Genomic DNA, 25,635 nt, shown 5'->3' on the forward strand with positions numbered 1-25,635 from the left:
AAATTAACATTAATCATGACACCCCAAACTCTTTACCTGCTACGTGTCGATTTCAAAATGCCTGGGACTTCACGAACTCAGACACTCAACAGTGCCATGAACTTCTTTTTTAGCTTTAAATTCTCTTCTTGGCTTTGTGACGTTTTCAATGGCTACTAAGATGTTATAATGGTAAATTTTGCCCTCATGTTTGGGGATATGTAGTCGCTATGACATTCTCAATATCTTAATATCTGTGAGTTCCTGTTTCTGAACATCTGAAGCCTATAGTTAATCTTCACCACAGCCTTTCTTGGTCCCTCCCTCCCCCCAACTCATCAGGGCTGGTGGGGAGGGTGGATCTCAGCCCCACGGGGTAGAACCTGTGGCTGGTGGTGGTCGTACCCTGAGAGGAAGGGCTCCCACCATGGATACCAGCCCAGAGAGCCCAAACCGGGCAGTGGAGTACCTCCTGGAGCTCAACAACATCATTGAGAGCCAGGCCAAGCTCCTGGAGACGCAGCGCAGGCGCATCGAGGAACTGGAGGGCCAACTAGACCGGGTCAGCCAAGAGAACCAGGACCTGAGGCAGGAACGCAGCCCGCGTACCCCTGGAACGGACACCCCCGAGCAAAACTACAACCACAACCAGCCCCTGTCCCTGCCCATCCATCATGGCAGCGGTGCTGGTGGCAGCGGTGGCAGCGGGAATGGTAGCACCTCAACAACTCAGGTGATATCCGGATCAGCTACAACTCCAGCGCCCGGCAGGGAGAGGAGGACCCACACCAGGCTGACGCGAGGTCTCTCCTGCGGCTCCTCCACCACAGACCGGCTTGAACGCACTGACAGCACAGACACCAACACCAGTTCCACCTTGCGCCGAAAGTAAGTTCACCTCGAATACACGGGCCTCTTCTGCTGGCTTTATCTTCCGTCTGTAATGAATGTCAATAATCTTGTCCAAGTGGCTCTAAATTATAGTAATGACCACAGTCTGCATGATAGCTACGTGTGGCAGAACATTCATAGGCCAACATGATGACAGGCTGTACGAAGCATCAGATAATCCTCGCAGTAATGAGACTGAACCTAAGATGAAATGTGTTAATACACCACCATGAGGAAATATGCTAAGTGCTGGAGGATTATGAGTGGAGTGATAAGTGGTCAAGGTGTGTATTTCATCATGCTGTGTATGATTCTGCCTGCAGAGAGGATGATTTGTGCACTGATCTCCGTCTTAAATGTGAATCCTGTAGGAGTTGCATAGTAGTATGCTGAGGAAAACATGGGCCCAGACAGGAGAGTCTTATTTTTTCATAAAGATCTGAACTTTCTAGGCAAGAGAAGCATTTCTGGATGAAAATCTACCCACTGTTTGCTCAAAGTGTGTTTTTCTTTTCTTCCTCGCTCTGAACTGTCGGCTGCTTGGTCTCGAAGAGAGTTTCCCCCCCCCCCCCCCAAACTCAAGGCTGACCTGAAGTTAGAGTGCTCCAAAACACAGCTTTGGCAAACAGCAAGTGCATCTGTCCTTGCTTTTACTTAACCACGCACACACCCGCACGCACACACATGCAGATAGAGTCAGCTTTTGTTCTGGAAGCATTAAGCTTTGTGAGTAGGCAGCAATTCATGTGAAAAAGCTCACTGTGAAATAAATTGTTGCAGTCTTGGTAACAGAAGCCGTTTGTTCTTGTGCATATGTATTTCTCAACACGCAATCATCTTAGCAGTTATTACTGGATTTCGCTCACTGTCTGAGTTGTTATGGTCCCAATCCTCTTATCAATGACTGACTCAGATTTGACTAAATCCCTTATCGATTAGAGTTGTCTCTGGTCCCTTCTCCTCATCCCTAGGGGCGACTTAGTCATTAGACAGAAGCACATATTAGTTATTTATGTGGGTGTTAAATGCAGTGATGAATTGCAAATGTAGATCTTGCTGATTCTCCCTTGTTAATTGCCTGTAGCCATTGTAGCTGACTTTGGATCCAGGATCAGACAAGCGTATCATATGAAGTGCCACATTTAATAAATAGTCACCCGCACAGCAGAGCCATATTGTGCTTGTCTGGCTGTGACTCAGTCTAGCCCAAAACTGGCCTATTAGCTTAGGTCAGCGACAATACGCTCTGCTCTGATAGTGGATCAGATACAAACATGAATTTCTCTATCGTCAGTGCTTGTGACACACTAAATATGGCTCGGATCAGAGGGAGAGACAGAAGGAAGATGTGGGAGAGGAAGGGGGAGAGGAAAAGGGATGACAAGGGGGAGGAAAGTGACTGAGCGACCTTACTCAGCATGCCTCAGTCTAAAAGAGAAAAAGGTGGAACACACACACTGATTTGCCATCTGTCAACGGGAGTGTGTATAAGAGGGAGGGAGAGATGAAAAGGGGAGTCTGGGCAAGGGAAGGCAAGGCTCTGAGAGCTGCCTTTGTTTATGTCCAATTAGTTTTTGGTCCTCCAGCAGGAGCCCTCCTCTCTTCCCTGTGTCTCTGTGTGGGTCACATAACCCACAATTTTGATCTCAGACAAAGAAACTGAATAAACTAATCCCCCACCCGCCTCCACTTCTATTAGCCATGCGTGCAAGAATTGCATCAAAACAAAGTCCTCTCCTCTTCTTCCTCCTAGCGGCACATCATAAACAGCTGTCCCAAATGCAACCCTGTTTCATCCTTTTCCTGCTGTTAATGGCAGTGTGAACAATGTGAGTCTGAGGCCTTGGGGTGAAATGATGTTTGACGTGAAGTCCCTTCTCCAAGAAGGGTTGAGGGCACTGCCACAGCTCGCTGTGCGGCGGTTATTTTGGGAGACTTCTGCAAATGTATTTCGTATTACCCTCCGCATGTATGTGTATGCGAACAAGTGCATGTTTATACAGTACACGTGCTAGTGTAAGTGCACAAAAATGTGTGAAAGAGGGAGGAAGACAGACAATTAGTGTGACTGGAGTATAATTACCACTGGCCCAGAGGTGACAACTGCTGCTGTGCATGTGTGTGTCTCCTCGGTGTGTCTTTCCTGCGAGTGTGTATGCCCGCTTTGCAGGACATCACCTGGGATGTCCTTTATTATAAAGCTGATGCGACCCTGGTGCTGACAATAGAGCCTGTCATGTCGTGAAGATGTGGCAGTTCATTGTGTGGGTGAGAGATTGTGTCCTTGTTTATGTGCTACATGGATGTAAGTTTGCTCAAACAGCTCATAGGATGACAGGCAGGAGGTTTTGGTGACAACCCCAGTAGTGCTCATACTCAGAGCAGTTTTATTATGTAATGGCAAAAAAAAAAAGAAAAGATCTGCGCTATCTTTCTTCTCTTCACTCCACTTTGACTGTCACACTGGGAGAATTCAGAAGCTCCAAAGAGCCCCGTGAAGGTGCTCGAGTCTCCGTTCGTCTCTTTATTCCATCATCCCTCCATCTATCTCCCCTCTCCACACATGCCATCGACGGCATGTTCACTACTCCCTCGGAAATTGACATTAATTCCTCTGAGAGAATATGGAGAACGATAATGGCCTTTCATTTCAGAAGGAGCTCAATTTTGCTAATTTTACGTAGCTCTACTACACATAAGCCATCCCCTTTTCACAACCCCCACTCCACCCCTTCTCTCACTCTTCGTTTCTAACTCTCTCTCTCTCACATACCCACGTACATACACTCACTCTCTCCCCCTCGCTGTTTCTGTTTCCCACTGCTGCAGATATGACTCAGAGAAGCAGCAGAAATTACTTTTGTGCTGTTCTCCTTCTCTTCCCCTCTGTGCTCATCTGCCTTTTTTCCCTTGCCTTTAACTGAAGCACGGTTATTGTTCCTGATTGAATTTTCATTCTTGAGGCTAAAATCAAGCTCATAATGTGTATTCATTTTAGCCTTTTGGCTTAAATTTTACATCCTATGATAACAAAGATAGCACAGATACAACTGGCCCTGGGCAAATGTGTGGGTAAGCTCGGCTGAGCCTGTACTGACCTTCTCGAAACATGCTGTGTGAAGTGATGGGAGGTAATCTATTCTCTCTGGATCTGGCATGACTTTCTAGAAAAATAATACAGTGAAGCTGCAGCTGTTTATGCTGTTTATCTCACAAGAACCCAATCGTAGACCTGTTAATATTTTTGGTTTCGGGACTGAATAATGTTGCCGGGAATTAAAATATCGTAATGGTGCTAATGATTACAGTGATGGAGTTTAGCTTGATGTAAATTTAAATGATGGATGTGTGTGTGCGTGTGTATGTGGGAGGCAACTGTATGTGGGTGGTGTTTGTTGCCTTCTACTTGCCATTTCTGAGTGCAGTGAGTGTTCATGGCTGCATACATGCACGCGAAGAAAAAGTCATAGTTTTGTTCATTTATATTTAGCTATGCATGAGTCTGGATTCATGAAAATGCATGTTTTGTTTTAAATATCACCAGACCAATTAGAAACACGCACCTGTGCTTCATCTCTGGTGTAGACTGACCGCTGAACCTGCCTCTTTCTGCATATATTCTATATAATTAAGATGAAACACACAGATTTAGCTTCTGTTTTTGTTATCGGGGTAGAGATTATATGGAAACGCTGATGGATTCACAGGTTTGATGAGGCAGTTATCTTCACATGTTATAGATAGGCAAAATGAAAATGATAAAATTATAGCTGTAATATGTTAAAGTTAATTGTCTCAAGTAGTATGTTGTTGTGCTTCTAGGCACAAACCCATGCCGCTTTCATTCAAACAACATCCCTTCCCAGTTTCATTCCTCTTATAGCTGCATGTATCATCAGACCCGACTTTCTTGAAATGGCGAGGAGACAAATAAGCAGCTGTGATATAAAGATTTCCACAGGAAGTGAAATGTGCATGCGAGTTGCTGTGGAAACTGTAAAGCTGTCCTCAAGACAGTTGCGATATTGCATTCCTATCCCTCCCTCCCTCCTGCTCCCCTCACCTGTATCTTGATCCTGACATACCCTCCTCCCTTTTCCGTCCTCGTGTGTTTGGAGCAGCCACCATTGCTTTGTTTACTGAGGGCAGCTGTGTGCAGATTGCATCTTAACAGCATCAAGTGTACTGTAAATTAGCGCAGAGATTATGGGTCTTGCTTGGTCATTAGTGAGGAGGACGGAGTGCTAAGCTGCTGTCCAGTCATCACTGGGGATCTAATTATGAACCCCTCGCTATAGTATCAAGAGTTTTGCTCATCATCACTCTTTCTATCATTTAAACTGGAGCTTGTTTCGCTAAGATTAATTAGACTGGAAGTTAGAAAGTTAGAAAGTTTTACAAAAATGAAGACTTAACTCATTTTAAGACAAAAAACTATTTGATCCTTACCTCCCATTTTTGCCATTGTAACAATAAGCAATGCCTCCATTTAACAGTAGCATTTAAAATAATAAAGGAGAGAAAAGAACGTGGCTCATAGTTTGCTAAGAATAAGAATAATAAACATTGAAAGCACTAGTTTATTATGAAGCCAGTGTCATACAGAGATTAGTCAACTTTGATTGGATTGATTGATTTTGATTTAGGACTTCAGCTGAATCCACTGGGAAAGAGATTGAATTATAAGGTCTTCCCATGTTTTCCGCCTGTTTCTCCCAGGGTCACTCAGTTGGACATTTTATTTATTTATTTAACTTTATTTACTCATAATTCCCTGTGCCATGCTGCTACTTGAGGTAGTCAAGGTCTGAAGTGCTTTGTGCAGTGGAGGAATTCAGACATTTTATCCTAAGTCGACCTATTTGATCTAATCTGTAGTCAAAATCGCCTCCAATCTGCGCGTACTGCCCCCGGACTCAGCATCTGACCAACAGAGGCGTGATTCCCAAGTCTTTTCTCGGCCACGACTTTAAGCATTGTCTTCCCCCTCGTTCAGATGCAGATAAGGGGCACTTTTGAGGCGGGATGTTTGTCAAACACTCATGCACACGTTCTGCGGAGCCGAATAAGGGAGACTGGTTACCGTGGGAACGCTGTGAGCTCTTCTGTGAAGAACTCTGTGGGCGAGAGACACAGAATAGAGAGAGATACAGAGAAGTGAAGAGAGGGTAGGAGTGGGAGCAGGGCGAAAGACAGAAGCGGGATTGAATGACGACTTGATGGAGATGCGGGAGACATATTGAAGACAGATGAGTGCCGCCACACGTTTTCATCGCGCGGTGCATGTTGTTTCACTGGAAAGTTGGGATGCGGTTTCTTTGGATACTCTGGATAATAAGAATATCCCTTTCGGTGATCTGCTGTGATATCAGTTTCTTGAATTACTCCTTCTCCGTCTCCCACATCACATTCAAATGAAGCCTAATTTTTCTTCATTTGGATGAATCATATCCAGTTATAATCAAGAGCGTGCGCGCACACACACACAGACACAGACACCTGTGCACAAGTGCTCACACGTGCACTCAGACTCACAGGGTACAGCAGGTGCCTGGTATGTGTATTTGAATCATAACTGTAACTATGCCCCTCCTTGTCAGTGCTTTTGCCTGGCACTTAACGCCAGACGCCCACACAGGCAGTCCGCCCTGTTGCCAAGCAGCAGGAGACTCAAGCTCGCGGTGGAAAACCGGGGGGGGGGGTTGGTTGGTTGTGGAAGAACTGGTGGAAGATGGTGGTGGTGGTGGGGATAAAAACACACTCTACTTGAAGCTACATCAAAAATCTCTGTTTGTCAGCAGGAGTGAGCCAGGTCAGGCTGGAGGTGGGATGACGCAGTACGCTCCCACACGCTTATTTCATAGACAATGGTGAAAAAAAAAAGGTGAAAGCACAGTTTGAAGTGGCTCGCACCATTAAATCAGGCGAATGGATTTTCACATTAAAACTCTGGAAAGCCACACAGATGTAAATGGTAGTGCTCTCTGACCTGTGGGCTGCTTTGTAAGATGTGCGCTGTGGTATGTAAACCTGCCACAAAGATGAAGCTGAATGTCTTCCTGTGACTGCCGCATGTGAGCCTCGCTCCCACTCTGCTCACTCGTCTATACATAGACACTCACCTACACGCTGACACCCCCAAGCCCAGCACAGGTTTGAGGAAACACTGAATCCAGCACTATCACTCCACATCATGTCCCCCCCCCCATCTCCATCCTTTTTACCTTCATTCTTTCTCTCTTGATTATTTTCACCCTTGCCCTCCTCTGTATTCAACCTCTCCCACTCTCGCGTAGCTCTTTCTCCTCCCTCTCTTCTTCCTACCTCGAGCCTCTGTCAACTCACAGCTTTAAATACACGCCACCTCATCCGTTCTCCCAACGTACCACTTTTTCTTCTAGCCTGTACTTCCTGTTCCTCTCTGTTTTTACTAATATCTTTTGACTTGTGTTGATTCATATCTTATTCTCCTCTCCCTATTGTCTTGCTATTGTGTGTGGGTCTGCTAATAATAGAACAAGAGATGTACATACTATGTGTGGGTAGTATGTGTGTTTTGTGTTTCTATGGAAGAAGGAGGAGGATGATTGTGTGTGTGTCTGTTTTTATGGCGCTCAGGGATTCAGGCGTAACTGCTCATGAAGCAGAAATCAGATTCTAGATTAGCCTGTCAACACTTGCCTCACTGGGGGGATACTCTTAACAGGAGGCATTAGTTACCGCTGGTAAAATACAAATCTTGGCAGTGTAAAACCACACAGTGTGTACAAGCATGGCTCAGACTTACGTAACAGCACCTCTGCTTCTCTCAACATCTCCATCTGAAGATGAACAGGTCAACGGGTTTATTTTTTCCGAATGTTTAATTTCTTTCAGACGTAACATCTTGTCAGAATGTTCAACAATAGAACATCTGTGCTTGTAAGTTACGCCTAAACTTTTCATTTTAATGCGCTGAAGTATAAGTTATAAAGACAGGAATGAAAAAGGTGGTCTTCTTTGATAATATGGTGCTAAAATAGCCACTGACAGTTTTTTGCTACCCTAATTGGAACTTTTTATTCATCTGCACTAAGCAAACGAGCGCTCCACCTACGTGATTGTATCTTTAAACGCTCTAATTTCGACCACTCTCGTAGTTCTTAAAGTGCTCTTAAAATTAAAGCAATGGGATGTGAATCGCTGCTTAGTGTGGTAGATCTGTGTCTTCTTTGACTGAGCCAGTATTAAAAAGGGCAGAGTCAGAGTGAAATCCTGTCAAACATCTATTAGGTTATATGTAAACGTTATGTCATCAGGAGGATTAAGGGATAAAACTGAGTATGCCTTTTGTCATTGTCAACTAAGCCCATGAAGTATTTGCAGAACCACAACCATGACTTCACCCCAAGTAGTTTCATTTTAAAGCTTTAGTTCCTTCACGTTTTGCACATAAATTGCATCACTTTGGATCAAGCTACCCAACAATAAGATCAGTCAATGGCTGCAACAGTGATATACAGTACTATGCAAAAGTTGTGAGCCGTTTTTGCACCAGCAAGATGATTTTCAAAGAAAAAAAATACAGTGAAGACTTGAAGGATCCATCTGGTCCTTCAGCTGATTCGTCTGCTATTTGCCAAAGCCTCATAAGAAATGCTGTCAGTGGAACCTGGCTGTCAGGAAGCCATTCTTAAAGAAGGAAAACGGGGAGAAAAGATTGAGGTATGTCAAAACACAAGGACTGGATTGAAAATTAGTGGCAACAGATCTTATGGAGTGACTAACCAAATTTGACCATTTTGATTAGAGTCATCAGTAAGTGTGTAAAACACATGAAGGCTCTGACATGATTTGCCAATGCATTTCAGGCAACAGTGATGGGTATGTTGTCAAAATTCATGGAATTATTGCAGAAAAGTATCATAAATGTGTTAGTACTGTTTAAGCTCTGTTTCTGCTTTATATACTATATATGAGATTTAGATACATTTTCTGAGGGTGGCATGGAAATCAGATGGGGTGGGAAAATCATATCCATTTCTTTACACATATGCAGGTGTTACATTCTGTAATATGTACTGTATATGGTAAAACACATCAAATGCTACAAGTATATACACAAATAATTAAACATTTGAGTTACATTTGATGTTATGTACTGTATAGCCTGTATAATAAATAATCATGCCGCCTAATAAGTATAAAATCCAGAATGCTACACAACATGAGGTGGATCAGTTAGAAAGTCTCAAGTTTCACACGCTCTCAATTATAGATCTGAGTTGCTACTGAAAATAAGAAATAAAGCGTTTCAACACTGTGGGCTGAACCATTTTTTAATGGTCAAACGCAGTATGTTCAGTTTTATAATTCATATTCAATGCTAATTGTAGCTATTGTCATATGCAAAATGGAAAGAGATTATTTTAGGGTAGCACAACCCATCCTGTTCCACATCAGTAGATCTGCCTCTTGCACATTTCACTAAATCACTGCACCTATTTCCCATTTTCCTAATGAAATATAAAGAATTGGGGGTAACTCAAAGTGTTTGCCCAGTACTTTACGCATCAATGAATTAGATATTATAATTCAATATGTATAGGAAAATTGGTCATTTTAGCCTGTTGCTAAGCAACGTGATGGTGTCATAATATATCATGCATAATTCAAGTTTTGTGGGTACAAATGAGATCTTATTGTTACGACATTAAAATGATAGGATGCTTTTATAAGGAGTTATAGGTACATACATTTTAAAAACGGGTCATTTTACCCATGGCTAAATGGTTGCTAGGCAACATGATGATGCCTTATTATCATGTACTGCTAAGAACCTTCAGGGGCCTGAGATGTACCTACGTGCCAAGTTCGGTTGCTCAAGTCCTGATGGTGTGGGCGGAGTTTGTGGACAAAGAAACAAACAGACAGACTGAGATTTTGTGTATTATAGTAAGATATGAAACATTTGCAATTATTTGCTAACGTGAGCTAAAAAGAATAGACAAAAATGAAATTGTTAAAAGTGGTTAGTAGTTGAAATGGTAATAAATTGCTGTAAATAGAGATAAAAAATGGAAAAATGAGAAGAAAGACATAAAGGAATGCTCGAGTCTGAGTCTGGCTTGCTAGCAGATACAGGGGAGGATCGTCATTTAATCTATTATACAATATTCACTCTTTTTTTTAGTTCTGTTGTTTGTCTCTGTTAATTCCTGAGGAAAATATCTGGCTCATTAGCTGCTAAATATTCCACTGTTCCCCAAAAACCTAAAGCTCTATTAAGCTAAGGGGAGCTGCAGATTTGGGTTTATTACTGTTTTCATAGAAAGTCACAATAATGTATATTCAGTAAAGGATGCTTGGTAATTGTAACAGTGTAGTGGCATTTACTGCTACTCAAACAGCAGTAAATACCATATTTGCCGGGGACTATTTTCAGCCGTGGATTTGGTGTTCTAGTGAGTATTTACGGAAGCTGGAGGGTGTATGTGGGCTTGACTGAGAATAAACTACAGTGCCCATGTTCGTAGTAGTGACGGAGCATGTCACTCAGTGCAAGAGTGTGCCTCACTGTTATGTCTTCTAGTCCTTGTGTTCTCTGGCACAAAACATAAACCATGTCAGGCTTTGGCTGCACATGCTGTACTTAAAATGAAAAAGGGAGAAACCTTCAAGAATAGATGCTATGAAAAAGATTAAAATATGTCAATGATGTATGTATTAAAACTTCAAAAAGGGCAATATAAGATCACTCTTGGGTGCAGTGTAATTTTCTGTAACAGTGTAGTGAAAAGCTACACTGTACAGTATAAATAAACAGCTGAGACCAAAACAAAACCCATCCATCCATCTTCATCCGCTTTATCCGAGGCCGGGTCGCGGGGGCAGCAGCCTAAGCAAAGAGGCCCAGACCTCCCTCTCCCCAGCCACCTCCTCCAGCTTATCCGGGGGAATACCAAGGCGTTCCCAGGCCAGCCGAGAGATATAATCTCTCCAGCGTGTCCTGGGTCTGCCCCGGGGCCTCCTCCCGGTGGGACATGCCTGGAACACCTCACCCAGGAGGCGCCCAGGGGGCATCCTTGTCAGATGCCCGAACCAACTCAGCTGGCTCCTTTCGATGTGGAGCAGCAGCTGCTCTACTCTGAGCCCCTCCCGGATGGCCGAACTTCTCACCCTATCTCTAAGGGAGAGGCCAGCCACCCTTCGGAGGAAGCTCATTTCCGCCGCTTGTATCCGCGATCTCGTTCTTTCGGTCACTACCCACAGCTCGTGGCCATAGGTGAGGGTAGGGACGGACAAAACAAAACCCTGAAAATTTAAAAGTATAATTTAAAAAAGGGATTTGAAAGACACTGTAGTTCACAAGGCAGGTATTTCCATAACCCTTGTGGTGAACAGTCAAGTGGAAACAGTCAGCAGGTTCCTATCTGAAAATCTCAGGGTGTAAATGGGTTAGTAGGGGGACAGCAATTAAATGGGTAGCCAGTGTTGGATAATTAAAAGTGGAGTATTGTGTTCTCTTGTGTTTTGTGGTAAGCCTTACAGCTCTGTGTTTCGCAGCTTATTAATCGATTTCTCTTTTTTTGACAGCAACATTACAATACTCCTGCTGTTTGACAATAGTCCAGCCTGTAAATAGAATGAAGTCTTTGTTGGTTTAGTCTTTTCATTGGATTTGTTGATAGTGGAAAAAATATTAAATACAGTCTATCTTTAACAAGAGATTGCTTCTCATTGTTTTTCCCTAAAATTCGGTTTGGCTGCCTCGTCCTTGCACCGCTCTCCATAAAACAAGCTGGGAAACTATGAATTGCAAAAGTATTGCATTATCTTATTTCCTCTTACTCTCTTTGCTGCATTCGTGCCTCCCTCTCTCTGTGCTTTTCCCCCCCCAGTGTTTCCATGCTAAAATGACAGGGACTGCATGTCCTTGACAGCAGCTGGCCCCAGCGAGAAACCAGCCATTTACATGCTAATCTCAACCACTGCTCCCTCTTCCACCGTTCACTCGCAATCTGCAGATGGAACATCTCTGATTTCTGCCAGCGTAGAGAGGCTTTTGTGTTATATGTGCACTTTTGCATGCATTACAGAAAGTGGTTTCCCATTTTCATACAGGATGACCCACTGAAGAACTCGTATCGAGCTTTATATAATCCATTAGAGTGGTTGGAGTTTCACTAATAAAACATATTTAACAACTTTAGCGAAGGGACATTTTTCCCCATTTTACTTGTTTTTCTTAAATTGCTTTTGTTGCTCTTTAATACACTTGTAACTTATCTGTCAGAACTCAAAACTTGTGTAGTTGGTGGGGGCGTATGCCTTGATGATGTCAGTCATCTTACTGTTATTACACTTTGTTAGCTGTCGCACATCTGCATTACATTCCTCCTCTTAAATGTCCCATTCTTTGTACTACCATTGCTATGATTTGTCACTATCAATGTGCAGCTTCAATTGCTTCCTTTGCCTGTCGCTTTTTCTGCTTTGGTGCTGACTGTATGTGTCTGTCTTTCTCTGGTTTCTCCATCTCTGTATGTGTGTGTGTGTGTGTGTTTGTGCGTGCGTGTGTGTGTGTTGTCCATCTCTGGTCCTTCCTGTCAGTGTCCGGCCGCCATCTATCTCAGGGCAGCCCACCTCGGCTCCCTCCACTCCTACGGCAGTGAGCAGTGCTGCCACTCTGTTTCCCACCAGTCTGACTGTTCACAGCTTCGTCAGTCTTCATCAGTACTGCTGCCCTTCTACTGACCAAAGCTTACAGCAGGAGGACAGGTAAGGGCTGCCTTCATGGGGCCTAATTACAGTGAGTACAAGATAAATAAATAAAACCCCTTAAACCCCATTAGAAACATTGCGATGCCAAAACCTGGCAACCACCTGAAGATCTCTCCCTCACGCTGTGGCCAGTCCATTTGTCACCATCATTGTCTGCCAGTTACCTGCTTCTCTCAAGAGCCTGTGTTTCAGTCTCCTACCACTCCCAGGTGTGACTAATAGCTAGGCAATTCTACCAGCCTGAAAAACACACAGCTTCTTTTAAAGAGTGAGAGGAAGCACTCGTCCTCAGAAAGCTTTGGGACTGAGATGAACTGAATCACAAGTGAACCTGGTGAATTCTCCCCCTCTGTCCTCTCCTTATTTCATTTATCCTTTAACTGAGTCACAGACACATGTGCGCATGATGGTCCAACACTGCCATCTAGTGGTATTAGAAGGCCGTGGCTGCTTAAACTGTGTATAGAAAGCATATTTTTTAATAAAGATCCCTTCATGTCCCAGATTTAACTTAAAATTGCCACCCAGTCTCCGTCTGTTTGCTTTCTGCTTTTTCTGCTTTTGTGTCTCATACTGTTGTGTTTTTTTCACTCTCCGTCCTCCTCTTTCTCTTTCTCCCTGTCTGCTCTGTCTGCCTCCTGTCCTGTGTTTCTTCACGTGCTTTGGCTTGTCCCATGTTGCTTTCCAAGAGAGGAGGGTGAGGATGAGCGTGCCCATCAGTTCTGTTGTTCTGCCTCGGGCTGCAGTAGCCCCTCCTCTCGCTGAGCTGAGGTGTGACTGACCGCACGACGACTCGCTTGCACATTTACCTGTGAAAAGGATATCGCAGCTTATGCTGCCAGAAAACCGAGACCTCGCTGTGTACCAAAAATACTGAGTCTTGCTGCATCGGAGCAAGAAAAATAGAAATGCATGCCGTATTTGTTTTTATGTATGCTGTCACTGATTTAGCCAGGTATCATTTTTGTGTGCTAATTTAGACTTTATGGAATCTCGATGTTGTGTTCTCTCTGTATACTTTGCTGTTTTTTTTTTTTCTTTACTTGCAGCCATATCAGGCTGTCAGATCACATCACTAGTTCCTGCTCATTACTGTCACACTCATGTTTATCTTAGATCCACTAGCTGAGTCATGTCATTTTGGATGTGCACAGTAGTCACTATTTGTTATCTGTGCAAAGCGCTCTACACCTCTGTCTCCAGCGATTATGTATTGTCAGAGAAACTAGCATATGATGATATAAAAACATTGTTGTTTAGCCTGTTAATTTATTTGTTCCATCTGATAAATATCCACCTGTTTATTATCATTTTTATTCATGACTTCAAAGTCAAGTCTTGTTGATTTCATCTTCATCTTCAATAAAAGACTCCAAGCTCCCGAAGACAAGGATTTCTCTCCTGTATAAATGTCTGAAGATGACGCTTGTGCTTCTTTAATTGCTAATTGTGTTTGAGTCATGCACCAATGTTGCTCATACATATCTGCCACCTCATGTATCTACACCTTAAGCCCATTGTATTCGCAGGAAGTCATACTAGTAATTCTAGTTAAGCGTTATATTGACTCTGTGCTCTGCATTGGCCTTCCATGGTAACCTTTCACTGCAGAACACACAGGAAATGCATAGTTATCTATGACATGTTGTTATAGTTTGGTTAAAGTGTTATTTCCAACCAACTGGCTTTCTTGACTCAAATTGTATTTAATTTATTTTTAGCACATGTAGCTGTTTTTACAATCTCTATAAAAGTGTTGGGACAGTGTTTAAAATGTAAACAACAGCTATGCAATTTATACTTTGTAAATAGGTTAAAAAAATTATATTAAATGTTGAAACAGGTCTTTCTTTTGTTTTCTAAAAACCCAAGCCCATTTTGAATTTTATTCCAGCAGCACATTTCAAAAAATGCAGGACAGGATAAACAGGTTTTGAAGATGCTGACATCTTCATGACGTCTATACAGGAAAGGCTTTGCCTAACACATTTTGCATGTATATTAATAGCATCACAGTGAAAGATGAGTTCTAAAATGGGCTTGTTGCAGTTTAGACATGTTGAAAACATTTAGAGCATTCAGAAATGTAAAAACACGACAGAGGAAGAGTTGAACCACGGAGTGGCTGAAATGAAGAAAGAATGGGGACCCGTGTTGCTTTATTAAAAGAAATGGTGATGCATCACAGTGTGAAACATGCTGCTGCTCTTTCTGTCGTTGGCCTCAAATTCAAAAGCATGGATTTTTCAAAAAGCAATAAACATTTTTAGCAGTCTATTTGTTCACTGTGTACAATTTTCGTGATTTACAAGTCCTTGTATTCCATCACTATTTACTTTTATCCAGCGTCCCAACTTTTTCGGAAAAGGGTTCTTTTATAAAAGTATATTAAGGAGAATTATTATTTTGTAGTATCGTGCTATAGAAGATTACATTTTAAAATGTGTCATTGCTTGCCTCCCGCTCTATTTTTTACTAATATTGTGGCATATAACTCTCCATCCATCCATTTTCTTAACCACTTATCTAATTCGGGGTCACGACGTGGCTGGAGCCGGAGTTGGCTCCAGCTGGATTACACTGCGGACAGATAGACAGTTTTATCACTGGGCTAACACAAAGAGACAGGCATTCACATTCACACCCAATGCCAGTTTAATCAGTGATTAAACTAACATGCATGTCTTTTGTTATGTTGCCCATATTCATTTCAACACACAGCCCATGTGTCTTTCATTTTCACTTGCTTCTCATAGACTTGTAAAAACCTATAAAAATACAAAAGCACAAGATGAAACAGCACTCATTATGTTTTTTTTTTTTAATTTATCCTCTTGTTCTTCAATAAATGAATGCACTTCTCTGTGTCTCTATTTCCTGTGTTTTGATGTGTTTTATTTGCTTGGTTTGCTCGTGTGGAGTACAAGTGATTGTGAGCGTGTGAGTGATCTGGCAGAGGAGGGTGGAGATGAAAAAGCTGGGCAGGGAGAGGGAAGTTCATAGCTGTCGAAGGATCGTCAAGAATGTAGCCTGTACTGCTCTGCGGGGTGAGCAGGAGCCATGTGTGTATGCAGAGAGAGAGCGAGAGAGGGTGTGTTTATTATTACGGTGTTCCGGTTAGTGTGGGACTTTCTCTGACAGTAGCAGCATGGTAAGAACTCAGATTTTTCACTTTTCTTTTACGTGTAAAACTACCCCAAAAAGACTTTATTTTGGCATCTGTATGAGACAACTTGTAACACCGGTGTGTGCTTTTGGCGGCCTACAATGCAGTGGTGCAAATTCATGACACGGCTTGTACAGTGGATTAACTGCTGTGTGTACAGACGGTGATATTTAACCATCACAGACAGACGGCAGCGGGAACTGATAATAAATGGGGGTCTGTTTTCAGTAGATGCAATTTTATTGAAGGAAACTCAATTTGATAAACTGAAAAATGGAAAGGAAAGGATATAAATGGGCTCTGACGGGTAATTGTGTGACAGAGTGTAAATGCCAGTCAGCTGACAGATCACATACTTTTAGAAGTCTTGGTAATCTGCCACTGTTATGAGTGCTGCTCTTGAGGAACTGCAAAGAAAGCATATAACCATGTGCCAGATGGGGTCTGTTTGAAATAAATGACTTTAAGTAAATTAGTTAAAACACCCTTGCAAATGTTTGGCATGTTAGTTTGAATGCCTGGTAGCAGGAGTTGTCAGCACTTTGCGGCACTTTGAAGTGTGTTCACAAGATGCTAAATGCCAAATCAGCTGTACCCAACCTGAAAGTGAATCAGTAGAGCTTGACAGTAAAAGGAAGTTTCAAAAACAGATGTCAAGCTCAGAAAAACTGCAAGTGTAATAAGAGACGAGAAAACGAAGTCAGTTTCCAATAAAAGTTTACACTATCTTGTCACCCTGTCTCTTTATACAACACTTATCTCTTCATTCTTTTTTGCTTTAGTGCCAGAGATTATCTGATGAGTTAAGGTTTAAGAAATGCTGCCAATTCTGAGCCTTCCAAACAAGTTGTACAACATTTTCATCCAGTACCTCTTTATTGGGCTTTGAACTGGAGGCTTCAGGTAGTAGGAAGAAAGTGTAAAGTGTTCATGTGTGCGATGGGAAGTTCATGGGTTGAGATGGTGAAATGGCTGGAGAGTGTTGGCGGTGCAGGAATGCTCCGATTTGACCCATGAATGATTTTATTGTTTCCTTTCGGTTTGGCCATGAAAGAGAATACTGACTGCTCCGGCTGAGGATTCATTTCTGTGGTTTCTGATCTCTTTAAGTCCTGAAATTAATGGCAAATATTATCACATCACATCTCCAAAGTAATTAGCTTGGATCTTGTTGAAGGTCTGCGCTGCACTTTTTATCCTTCATTGTCCACGTTCAGCTTGGCAGGGTTATACTGGGTAATAAGCTCGGAGACAAATGGAAAAATTAACACAAAAACTCAGAGATGAAGAGATTAGAAAGGATATGAGATAACTGCGCTGAGTTTATGCTCAGGTGGAAATGAGTCAACGTTCAGATCGATGCAATTATTGGCATCTCATTGCAGACAGCGGAGAGGCTAATCCCTCAGCCTCCATGTCCCGCTGGGGGTTCGATAACACAGTCGGACCTACTGCTGTTCTCTCATAAGCGCATAGGCAAACACACATACACACATTGTCAGCACATCAATATTATATGATGAAGGGAAAAAAGTCAGGGGATTGCATGAAGTTGGCATTGTCCTTTACAGCGCATGCTCCCATACACTTTCTCTCATCTGCCCTGTTATCAATTTCACTTCTATAACCCACTTCTGTAATTTTTTTAAACACCATCAGCAATCTCTTTCCTGTTTATGACATTCCAGCCATCTGTCCCATCTCCAATTAAATGATAGGAGGTAGTAAAACCCTGGGCTGGTCTTTATGCGGAAGCCTCTAGAGAGAGCCTCTCTGTGTAACAGGAATACAGTGTTTCTTACATAAATAATGAGATTCAGATGCCAGCTGCGATATGGCCACACTCATGTTTTATACAACAAACTTTTTACTCAGATATCATGGTCTAGTCTCTTACCGCATATTACTGGCTGGCTCCTACTGCAGGGAACTCTAAATTAAACGCTTTCCCCCTGGGGAGGTCCCTGCACCAGCAGGCAGTAACTGTAAAACATAACCAGCTGTCATTTTTTTGTTTTTTGAAAGTTGCACATTCAGTAAAGAGGCTGCCTAAGTGTAGCATTTCTATAGGGCCTGCTGTGCTTCATTTCTGTTGCATAAACTTTGTTGAGGTTGCATTTCAGTTCAGTTTGAGAACAGGTTTGATAGCATCAGTGTCTGCTTTAGTGACATATTCTGAGGATTTTATTTAGGCTATTTGTGAAGTAAGAAAAAACCAATTACTGAAGGGTTTAAAACATTATTGTGATCTGATGAGGGCAAAAAGAAATTGCATTATGTATTTCAAAAGTCTCCCAAATATCGCTCGCATATTTGAGCCGAAGCTTGTGCAGTTTGGCTTTATCGTTTTGTAGCTGTTATTGACTGAATCTGAGAGAAAATCTTTTTTTTTTTCAGGTGAAAATAAAAATAGCCAGAGTTTTAAGGGAGCATTGCATGCACAGTTGGACGTGGGTTGCACTGCACCTAGATAGGAGAATTTTTTAAAAATGTTTTCTTTAATATTTCACCAACCTGGATATTTTACAGTGTGACAAATGTTCTCCCCACGCTCAAAGAAAGAAACATAAATCTGTGATATTTGCACCCGTCTTATAGCATACAGTCTGTGCAAATGAATAACACAGTTATATGGTCACATAATCCATATAGTTGATCTCTTATTTGGTGGCAGTGGAGAAATTGTCACCTTTACATTTGGTTTGCATTTTTAGATTTTCCTTTTTAATGAGTTTAAAAGAGCTTAAAAGCTCAAATCTGGGGATCAGCTATGCCTTTTCAGAGACAGGTATATGGAACTGGACTTGTAGCTCTCTAATATTCCTTTTCAGTTCATATTTTAGGTACGCTGTTGAATGAAAGTAGCATTTGTTCCAAGTGACGTGCACGGCTGGAAATCATACAGTAGTCTACCTGTTGATGCTATGCAGAGGCACTTGTGTGCCCAGTTTCCTTAAAAGAAGCCAACTGAAGCCGCTTTGAATTAGACAGAATTTCATATTCCTACAGGTTATGCAAGACAATGTGTAAATAGCCAACATAAATATAGTAACGATTCATCCAAAGATTGATCTATCGAAAATAGCTAGTTTAGACCATACAGTAATTTCATGATTCACTCTTTACAAATATCTTACTTTTAGTGTTTTCGTAAAAAGGCAAGTATTACGTAGACCGTCATTCACAACCTGTGGAGCATCTTCAACACCCACCGAAATGGTGATAACAGTCAATACATTGTCATGGCAACCACGCTTCTCTTCCTAACAACCGCCTCACCGCCCACAAAGGTCCCACAGCAACCGTCACCAAGCAACCCCCTCCCGCTTCTCAGTTTCTCTATTTAAGGAGCAGAGGAGGAGGAATGATAAATGATTTTGCACAGAGAAAGAGGAGATATACGCAAAAACTTGTTGAAAATGAAAGCAAAGCATAGCTTGGTATTGTGATGAATGAGCACGGTGTAATTATAATATATTATTACACATTCACAATATAATATATGTGGATCCTGTCTTAACTGTGGTAATATGGGCTATCCTGTAGATGTCAGAATTGCTTCTTTAAAACTGTGTTTCAACATGACTCTTGTGTTATGCAACATATTAAAGCTTTTCTTAGAGTTGTTGTTAGACTCAACAATAAATTAGCTTGGTCATGTTTTGCTTGAAGGCACTGGATGTCCTTCTTAAAAACCCTGCCCTGTATTTTCCCCTTCTGGCGACAGCAACGACTCTAAGTCTGTCGAACTGCGGGGCTTGAATTTCAACAGTATCGCTTACAACATCAAAACCAAAACAAATTAAAATAGTTTCCTTGTTGCCCGTGAAGACTTTTCCTTGTCTTGTTTTTACCAACTAAACTCTAACAACAGGAAGTCTCTTTGATCCAATGGAACAGCTACAGCTCAGGGAGGGAGGGAGGAGGACACTGAATGACCCACTCAAACCTAAAATGGTCAAAAGAGTCATTTTTCAGTCATGTTTCTGTCATGTGAATTACTGTGTGATGCAGAGCTTAAACAATACTGAAGGTTAACACTATACAACCAGTCTTTTACAGCCAAAATCTGTTTCACTTGCTGACTCTAATGCTCCCACACATCCTTGACCCTTACTGCACACTCTGTGCCTTGTTGCGGGACAGGACACAACTTTCTGGAGGGGGTGCGGCTAACACAAGAAGGAAATGTAGGCAGGGACATGTGACAGCAGTTGTTCTCCCAAACACACACTGAGTGATTGACTCGGGTGGATTTTGTCTCATCAAATCTGGATAACAGGACACTGAAGGACTTCTGGGACTAACTGATATCTGAGAGGTTTTGTTGTTATTGCTATCCTGACTGGAAATAGGATTCAGTTGGATTACGATGGTACTCTTAACTGCTTGCATTTACAGCCGCATAATGGACTGAGTGAGTGAGTTTGGAAGGAATTGCGTGCGTTTAATTCCAGTATTTAAGCTGATGGTGCCTGTCGTACAGCTAGCGCTAACCTGGTTTTTCCTGTCAGTATGGTGCTGCTGGTATTTGGCACTTATTTGGTTACTGTTATGTTTGTCAAACAAGGAGAGTGCAAAAGTGCATACTAACCTTGGAAACGCTTGGTAGTACATTAACTACTCCTCTGGACTCTTAAGAAAGACGATACATGACAGAGACCTTTTATATCTGTTGGATTACCTATTTATTCTCCAGGCAAGCAATACTGTCAGGTCTCGGGACTGGCACTGCTTGAAAGTAACCAGAATATTGCTTTTCTATAAGTTCATCATGAGCTCCACTAAGAGATGGTTAGTTCTGCACCGCTCAAAAGTTTACACGTAAGTCCTTGTTAGTATGTTTTTAAGTCTATCCTACAGAATTTTTCATTCAGTCTCCATTTAAGACTTAACACACTTCAAAGTCTTTTTTTTTTGGAATATTTAGTGAAGCTGCTTGTGAGTCATTCTTATAGCTTCTACTCCTTTTTTCTTCTGCAGTGTGGAAGGGGAATCCCAGTGTCCAGAAACGGGCACCCACAAAGACACCTCGTTCAGCCAGGCGCCTTACCTTCGAGGCTCAGAGCGCTACAGTGACAGCAGCAGCAACGCGCCCTCCGGTTCCAGGGGCCCTTCATGCGTTACAGCTTCCAGCTCAGCCAGCTTGGCCTGGGCGTTGCGAACACGCCACCAACCTGCAAGTTTGGCTCTTCGCAAGCAAGAAGAAGAGGAGAACAAGAGATGCAAGGCTCTTTCGGACAGCTATGAACTATCAACAGATCTGCAGGATAAGAAGGTATCAGTCGCAAGAATATATTTGTAAATGTGGTCTTTGAAAGCAGTAAGCCGTAGGAAACATATTTTCACTGGAGCAGTATGGGTGCAAAGCATTCAGACTGTGATTTCGTCCTTTACCTTGTGTTTTTTTAACCTTCCCCTATTTCAGGTGGAGATGTTGGAGAGAAAATATGGTGGCTCCTTTGTAAGTCGCAGAGCAGCAAAGACCATTCAGACAGCCTTCAGACAGTATCGCATGAACAAAAATTTTGAGCGCCTCAGAAGCTCAGCTTCAGAGAGCCGCATGACGCGCCGCATCATCCTGTCCAACATGAGACTGCAGTATTCGTTTGATGAGCGACAGCCTCAGCAGCAGGCCCAGACACAAACGAACTTCACCCACAGTGTGGCCGTGGGGCCTCCTCACTCTCCTGATCCAGGCCGCACAGGAGACTACACCCACTTAGAGGACTCCTTCTCCAAGCAGGTAAGAGTGTTGTTTCTTTCAGTAGTCATCGTCAAGTTCATTTAATGCTAAGTTTTATATAATATGAAGGTAGTCACAGAGACAGAAAGTAACAAAGAAACATTATAATGAACCAAACTTGACCAGCGTCCCCTGTATTGTCAAACTTAGACCTTACAAGCAAACTACTGGTAAATCATTTCATGTTTAGACAATTTCCTCTTTTCTTTTAGATGTGTGAAAACTGTGCGATCATAACAGCTCACCCTCTGTTCCCTCTAGGTTAAATCCTTAGCTGACTCCATAGATGATGCCCTTACCTGCCGTGCAGGTCGCGATGACTCCCAGGAGGGCAGCAAGGAGGGTGGAGGGATTAGTGAAGACTTTGGGGAGTGTGTGTGGAGCAGCAGCAGCAACCCATCTTCCCAAAGAGGTTTGGGAGAAAGAGGCAGGGGTGCTGGAGGAGGACTCAGTATGCATGGTGACAGTACAGCTACTTCGTACAGTGATGTCACCCTTTATATGGATGATGGTATGCCATCCTCCCCTCTGTCCCTTGACCGGGCACCTAGCAGCACAGATACAGAGTACTGGGGTCCTGGTGGCGGTGTGGGAGGGCGAGAGGACAGTAGGGACACTGAGGGAGGCGGCAGCAGTAACAGTCGGCGAAGCACCCCGTGTACAGAGTGTAGAGACTATCGTCTCAGAGGTGCACACCTGCCTCTCCTCACTATTGAGCCGCCCAGCGACAGCTCAGTGGACATGAGTGATCGTTCAGACCGAGGCTCTCTGAGCAGAACGCTGGTCTTTGAGCAGGAGCCAGGTGTGGGTGCAGGTTCCCCTCAGGGAACCCTCAAACACTCCCCCAACACAGGTACTCGAACCACCTCCACAGCAGCTGCGCAGGGCCAGACTCGAGCTCCTGGCAGACCCATACCCACACATATCCCGCACCAGGTGGCAGCCCACCACCACCATCACCACCACCCTATACACCACCATCAGTACCCTGACACACCTTCATCATCCTCGTCCCCACAGCAGCCTCCTACCACCCCTCTGTCGTCGTCCTCCTCTACAGCTCTGCCCCCTGGGGGCCTGGAGCAGCCGTGCTGCTCCGATGGAGACAATGATTCACTCAACTCCACGACCAACTCTAATGAGACAGTCAACTGCAGCTCAGGCTCCTCATCTCAGGACAGCCTGCGGGAGCCTCTGCCTCCTCTGGGCAAGCAGACATACCAGAGGGAGAGCCGCCATAGCTGGGACTCGCCCCCCTTCAACAGTGACGTGGTGCAGAGACGCCAGTACCGTATTGGTCTTAATCTGTTTAACAAGTAAGATGTACTAAGAAACACAACACAAGTAGCTGTTTTACTGAGAAAAATATATCGAATGTCGTAATACTGGAGCAAAAAGAAAAGTCCTTGGTGGGTTTTCTTCAACAGGAAACCAGAGAAGGGGATCCAGTACCTGATAGAAAGAGGTTTTGTGTCTGACACTCCTGTTGGCATTGCTCGCTTCATTCTGGAGAGAAAGGGTCTCAGCAGGCAGATGATTGGAGAATTTCTGGGAAACCGACAGAAACAATTCAACAAAGATGTTTTAGAGTGAGTATTTGAGACAGACGGCTGTAATATATTAAAACATGTCAGACACAGATGTCTGAATGATCCAAATCCATCTACATTTGTAACTTCAGAAAGTTTGCCCAAAAATATGTCAGTGTATACGCACACTCCATCTCACATATTTCATGCCAAGTCTAAATTGATGCAATCTTGAAGCAGCTTTAATCTCCTGCCCATATATAGGATTAATTTTTCTTAATATCCAAGTTGGAGGGTAGAGACGTGTCATCTGTAACTTCTGACGTGTGTGTTTCAGCTGTGTGGTGGATGAGATGGACTTCTCAGGCATGGACATCGATGATGCTCTGAGGAAGTTCCAGGCACAGATTAAAGTTCAAGGAGAAGCCCAAAAAGTAGAGCGGCTTATAGAGGCATTCAGGTTTGTTATAGATCACTAAAGGAATTCATTTCAGTCGCTTGGATGCTGCATCAAAATGAAAATAATCTTTTTGTTTTATTTTTTCACACAAAATTTGTTTCTGTCTTCAGTCAGAGATACTGTGTGTGTAATCCGACCCTGGTTCGACAGTTCCAGAATCCCGACACCATCTTCATCTTGGCCTTCGCCATAATCCTCCTCAACACAGATATGTACAGTCCCAATGTCAAACCTGAGAGGAAAATGAAACTAGAGGATTTCATCAAGAATTTGAGAGGTGCTGCTGGACAGAAAAGATCAAATTACCCTCTACATGAGCTCATCAAACACATATTGCAACTTTTAAAATATGGCTAAAGTTATACGTTTTCTGTGTGACAACTCTAAAATAGCTTTCTTTGGTTCCACTCAAGGTGTAGACAATGGCCAGGACATACCTAGAGACCTGCTGGTTGGGATCTACCAGAGAATACAGAAATGGGAGCTAAGGACCAATGATGACCACGTGTCCCAAGTGCAGGCAGTGGAAAGAGTCATTGTGGGCAAGAAGCCTGTGAGTTTATCCTGTAATACAAAGCTCTTTAATATATTGTTCTATTTAGCTAAAAGTTGTCATTTATTTGTGCTGTGTTTGTCTATGTAGGTGCTGTCCCTTCCCCATCGTAGACTGGTGTGTTGCTGCCAGCTCTATGAGGTGCCTGACCCTAACAGACCTCAGAGGACAGGAGTGCACCAGCGGGAGGTCTTTCTCTTTAATGACCTGCTCGTGGTAAGATTTACATTATCATTTTTTTTATCATGTGGCAGATAAGAGGTCAGTTTTTCCTAAAGTACCTGTTAAAAAAAAATCATTATACTATTTCTGTTGTGTACTAGGTGACAAAAATCTTCCAGAAGAAGAAAACCTCAGTGACTTATAGTTTCAGACAATCTTTCCCTTTGGTTGAAATGCAAGTGCACATGTTCCAGAACTCATGTAAGAAGCAATCTCTGTTTTGCACCTTCTAACTGTTCTTAAGTGCATTTTGTGATGACAAGAGTATTTATTTCTGCTCCCCCCCCCCCATCTAGACTACCCTCATGGCATCCGTCTGACCTCAGCAGTCCTGGGTGGAGAGAGGAAGGTTCTTATTGTGTTTATGGCACCCAGTCAGCAAGACCGCACCCGCTTTGTTAGCGACCTCAGGGAGAGTATTGCTGAAGTGCAAGAAATGGAGAAATACAGAGTTGAATGTAAGTAGCCCCATCTGCTGGCCTTTCCTGTAAACCATAATGTTACTTTTTGGTCAGTCAAAATGTTTCGTTTTCTTCACATCCTTTCTGGTCATTCTTCTCTGTGCTAAACCTCAATTTTATTTCAAATCCCCCTGTGCCCTGTGTGTAAATGTGCAGCGGAACTGGAGAAACAGAAAGGTGTGATGCGGCCCAGCTTGCTAACTGGAGGTGTGGTTGGAGGAGGCGTAGGTGTGAAGAGCGATGTTGTGAATGGCACCTTGGGAAGAACAAGTTTTGATGACAATTGCTCAGTTGGTGAGGGTCTCAAACGCACAGCGCTCAGCTCTTCTCTCAGGGACCTATCGGATACAGGTGAGACATTGCCTTATCGGAGACAGGTTCAGCTTGATTACATTACTACCAGCTGGGATGAATTGGGTTGCATGATTTTGGTCTCTGTTTCTATTGCTACCGCCTGTTTCTCTTTCTTGCTGACAGTCAGACACAGCTTATGCAACTCTTGCCTTTTTTTGCAAAAAATATTCCAATCTTTCATGCTTTGCTAACCTGGTTCTTCCTGGTGGGGTACAGGGAAACGTGGTCGCAGGAACAGTGTTGGTTCTCTGGACAGTACAATGGAAGTAAGTCTTTATGTAAGACTAGAATTAGACCTATAACCTTCACTAGATTTGCATTTTCCCCCATTGGTTCTTTATCCTCCCGAGCAAGTACTGTATGTACATGGTGTGTGCGTGTACATGCATGTGTGTGTCCTGGACTGACACCTGTTGCATGACTATGTGCGTATATACTTACCCTAGCATGTTTTCCACCTCCAGATACAGTTATTTCCTGTGTGTGATAATAAGCGGGAACCGGGATGTAT

General features: G+C 43.0%; 1 protein-coding gene across 1 annotated transcript in view; it reads left to right on the plus strand.

Moving 5' to 3' along the window:
• iqsec2b (IQ motif and Sec7 domain ArfGEF 2b) overlaps window positions 1-25,635 on the plus strand; it is a 30,157-nt gene that overhangs the window by 941 nt on the left and 3,581 nt on the right. Inside the window, 13 exon segments of the mRNA XM_082519684.1 lie at window positions 287-867; window positions 20,783-21,077; window positions 21,228-21,545; window positions 21,807-22,861; window positions 22,973-23,134; window positions 23,412-23,534; window positions 23,645-23,811; window positions 23,948-24,087; window positions 24,178-24,303; window positions 24,411-24,510; window positions 24,606-24,767; window positions 24,927-25,121; window positions 25,341-25,390. Coding sequence (XP_082375810.1) covers window positions 287-867; window positions 20,783-21,077; window positions 21,228-21,545; window positions 21,807-22,861; window positions 22,973-23,134; window positions 23,412-23,534; window positions 23,645-23,811; window positions 23,948-24,087; window positions 24,178-24,303; window positions 24,411-24,510; window positions 24,606-24,767; window positions 24,927-25,121; window positions 25,341-25,390 — 3,474 coding nt within the window.

This window comes from Aulonocara stuartgranti, assembly GCF_965226115.1.
Source record: "Aulonocara stuartgranti genome assembly, chromosome: 20".
NCBI classification, from domain to species: domain Eukaryota; kingdom Metazoa; phylum Chordata; class Actinopteri; order Cichliformes; family Cichlidae; genus Aulonocara; species Aulonocara stuartgranti.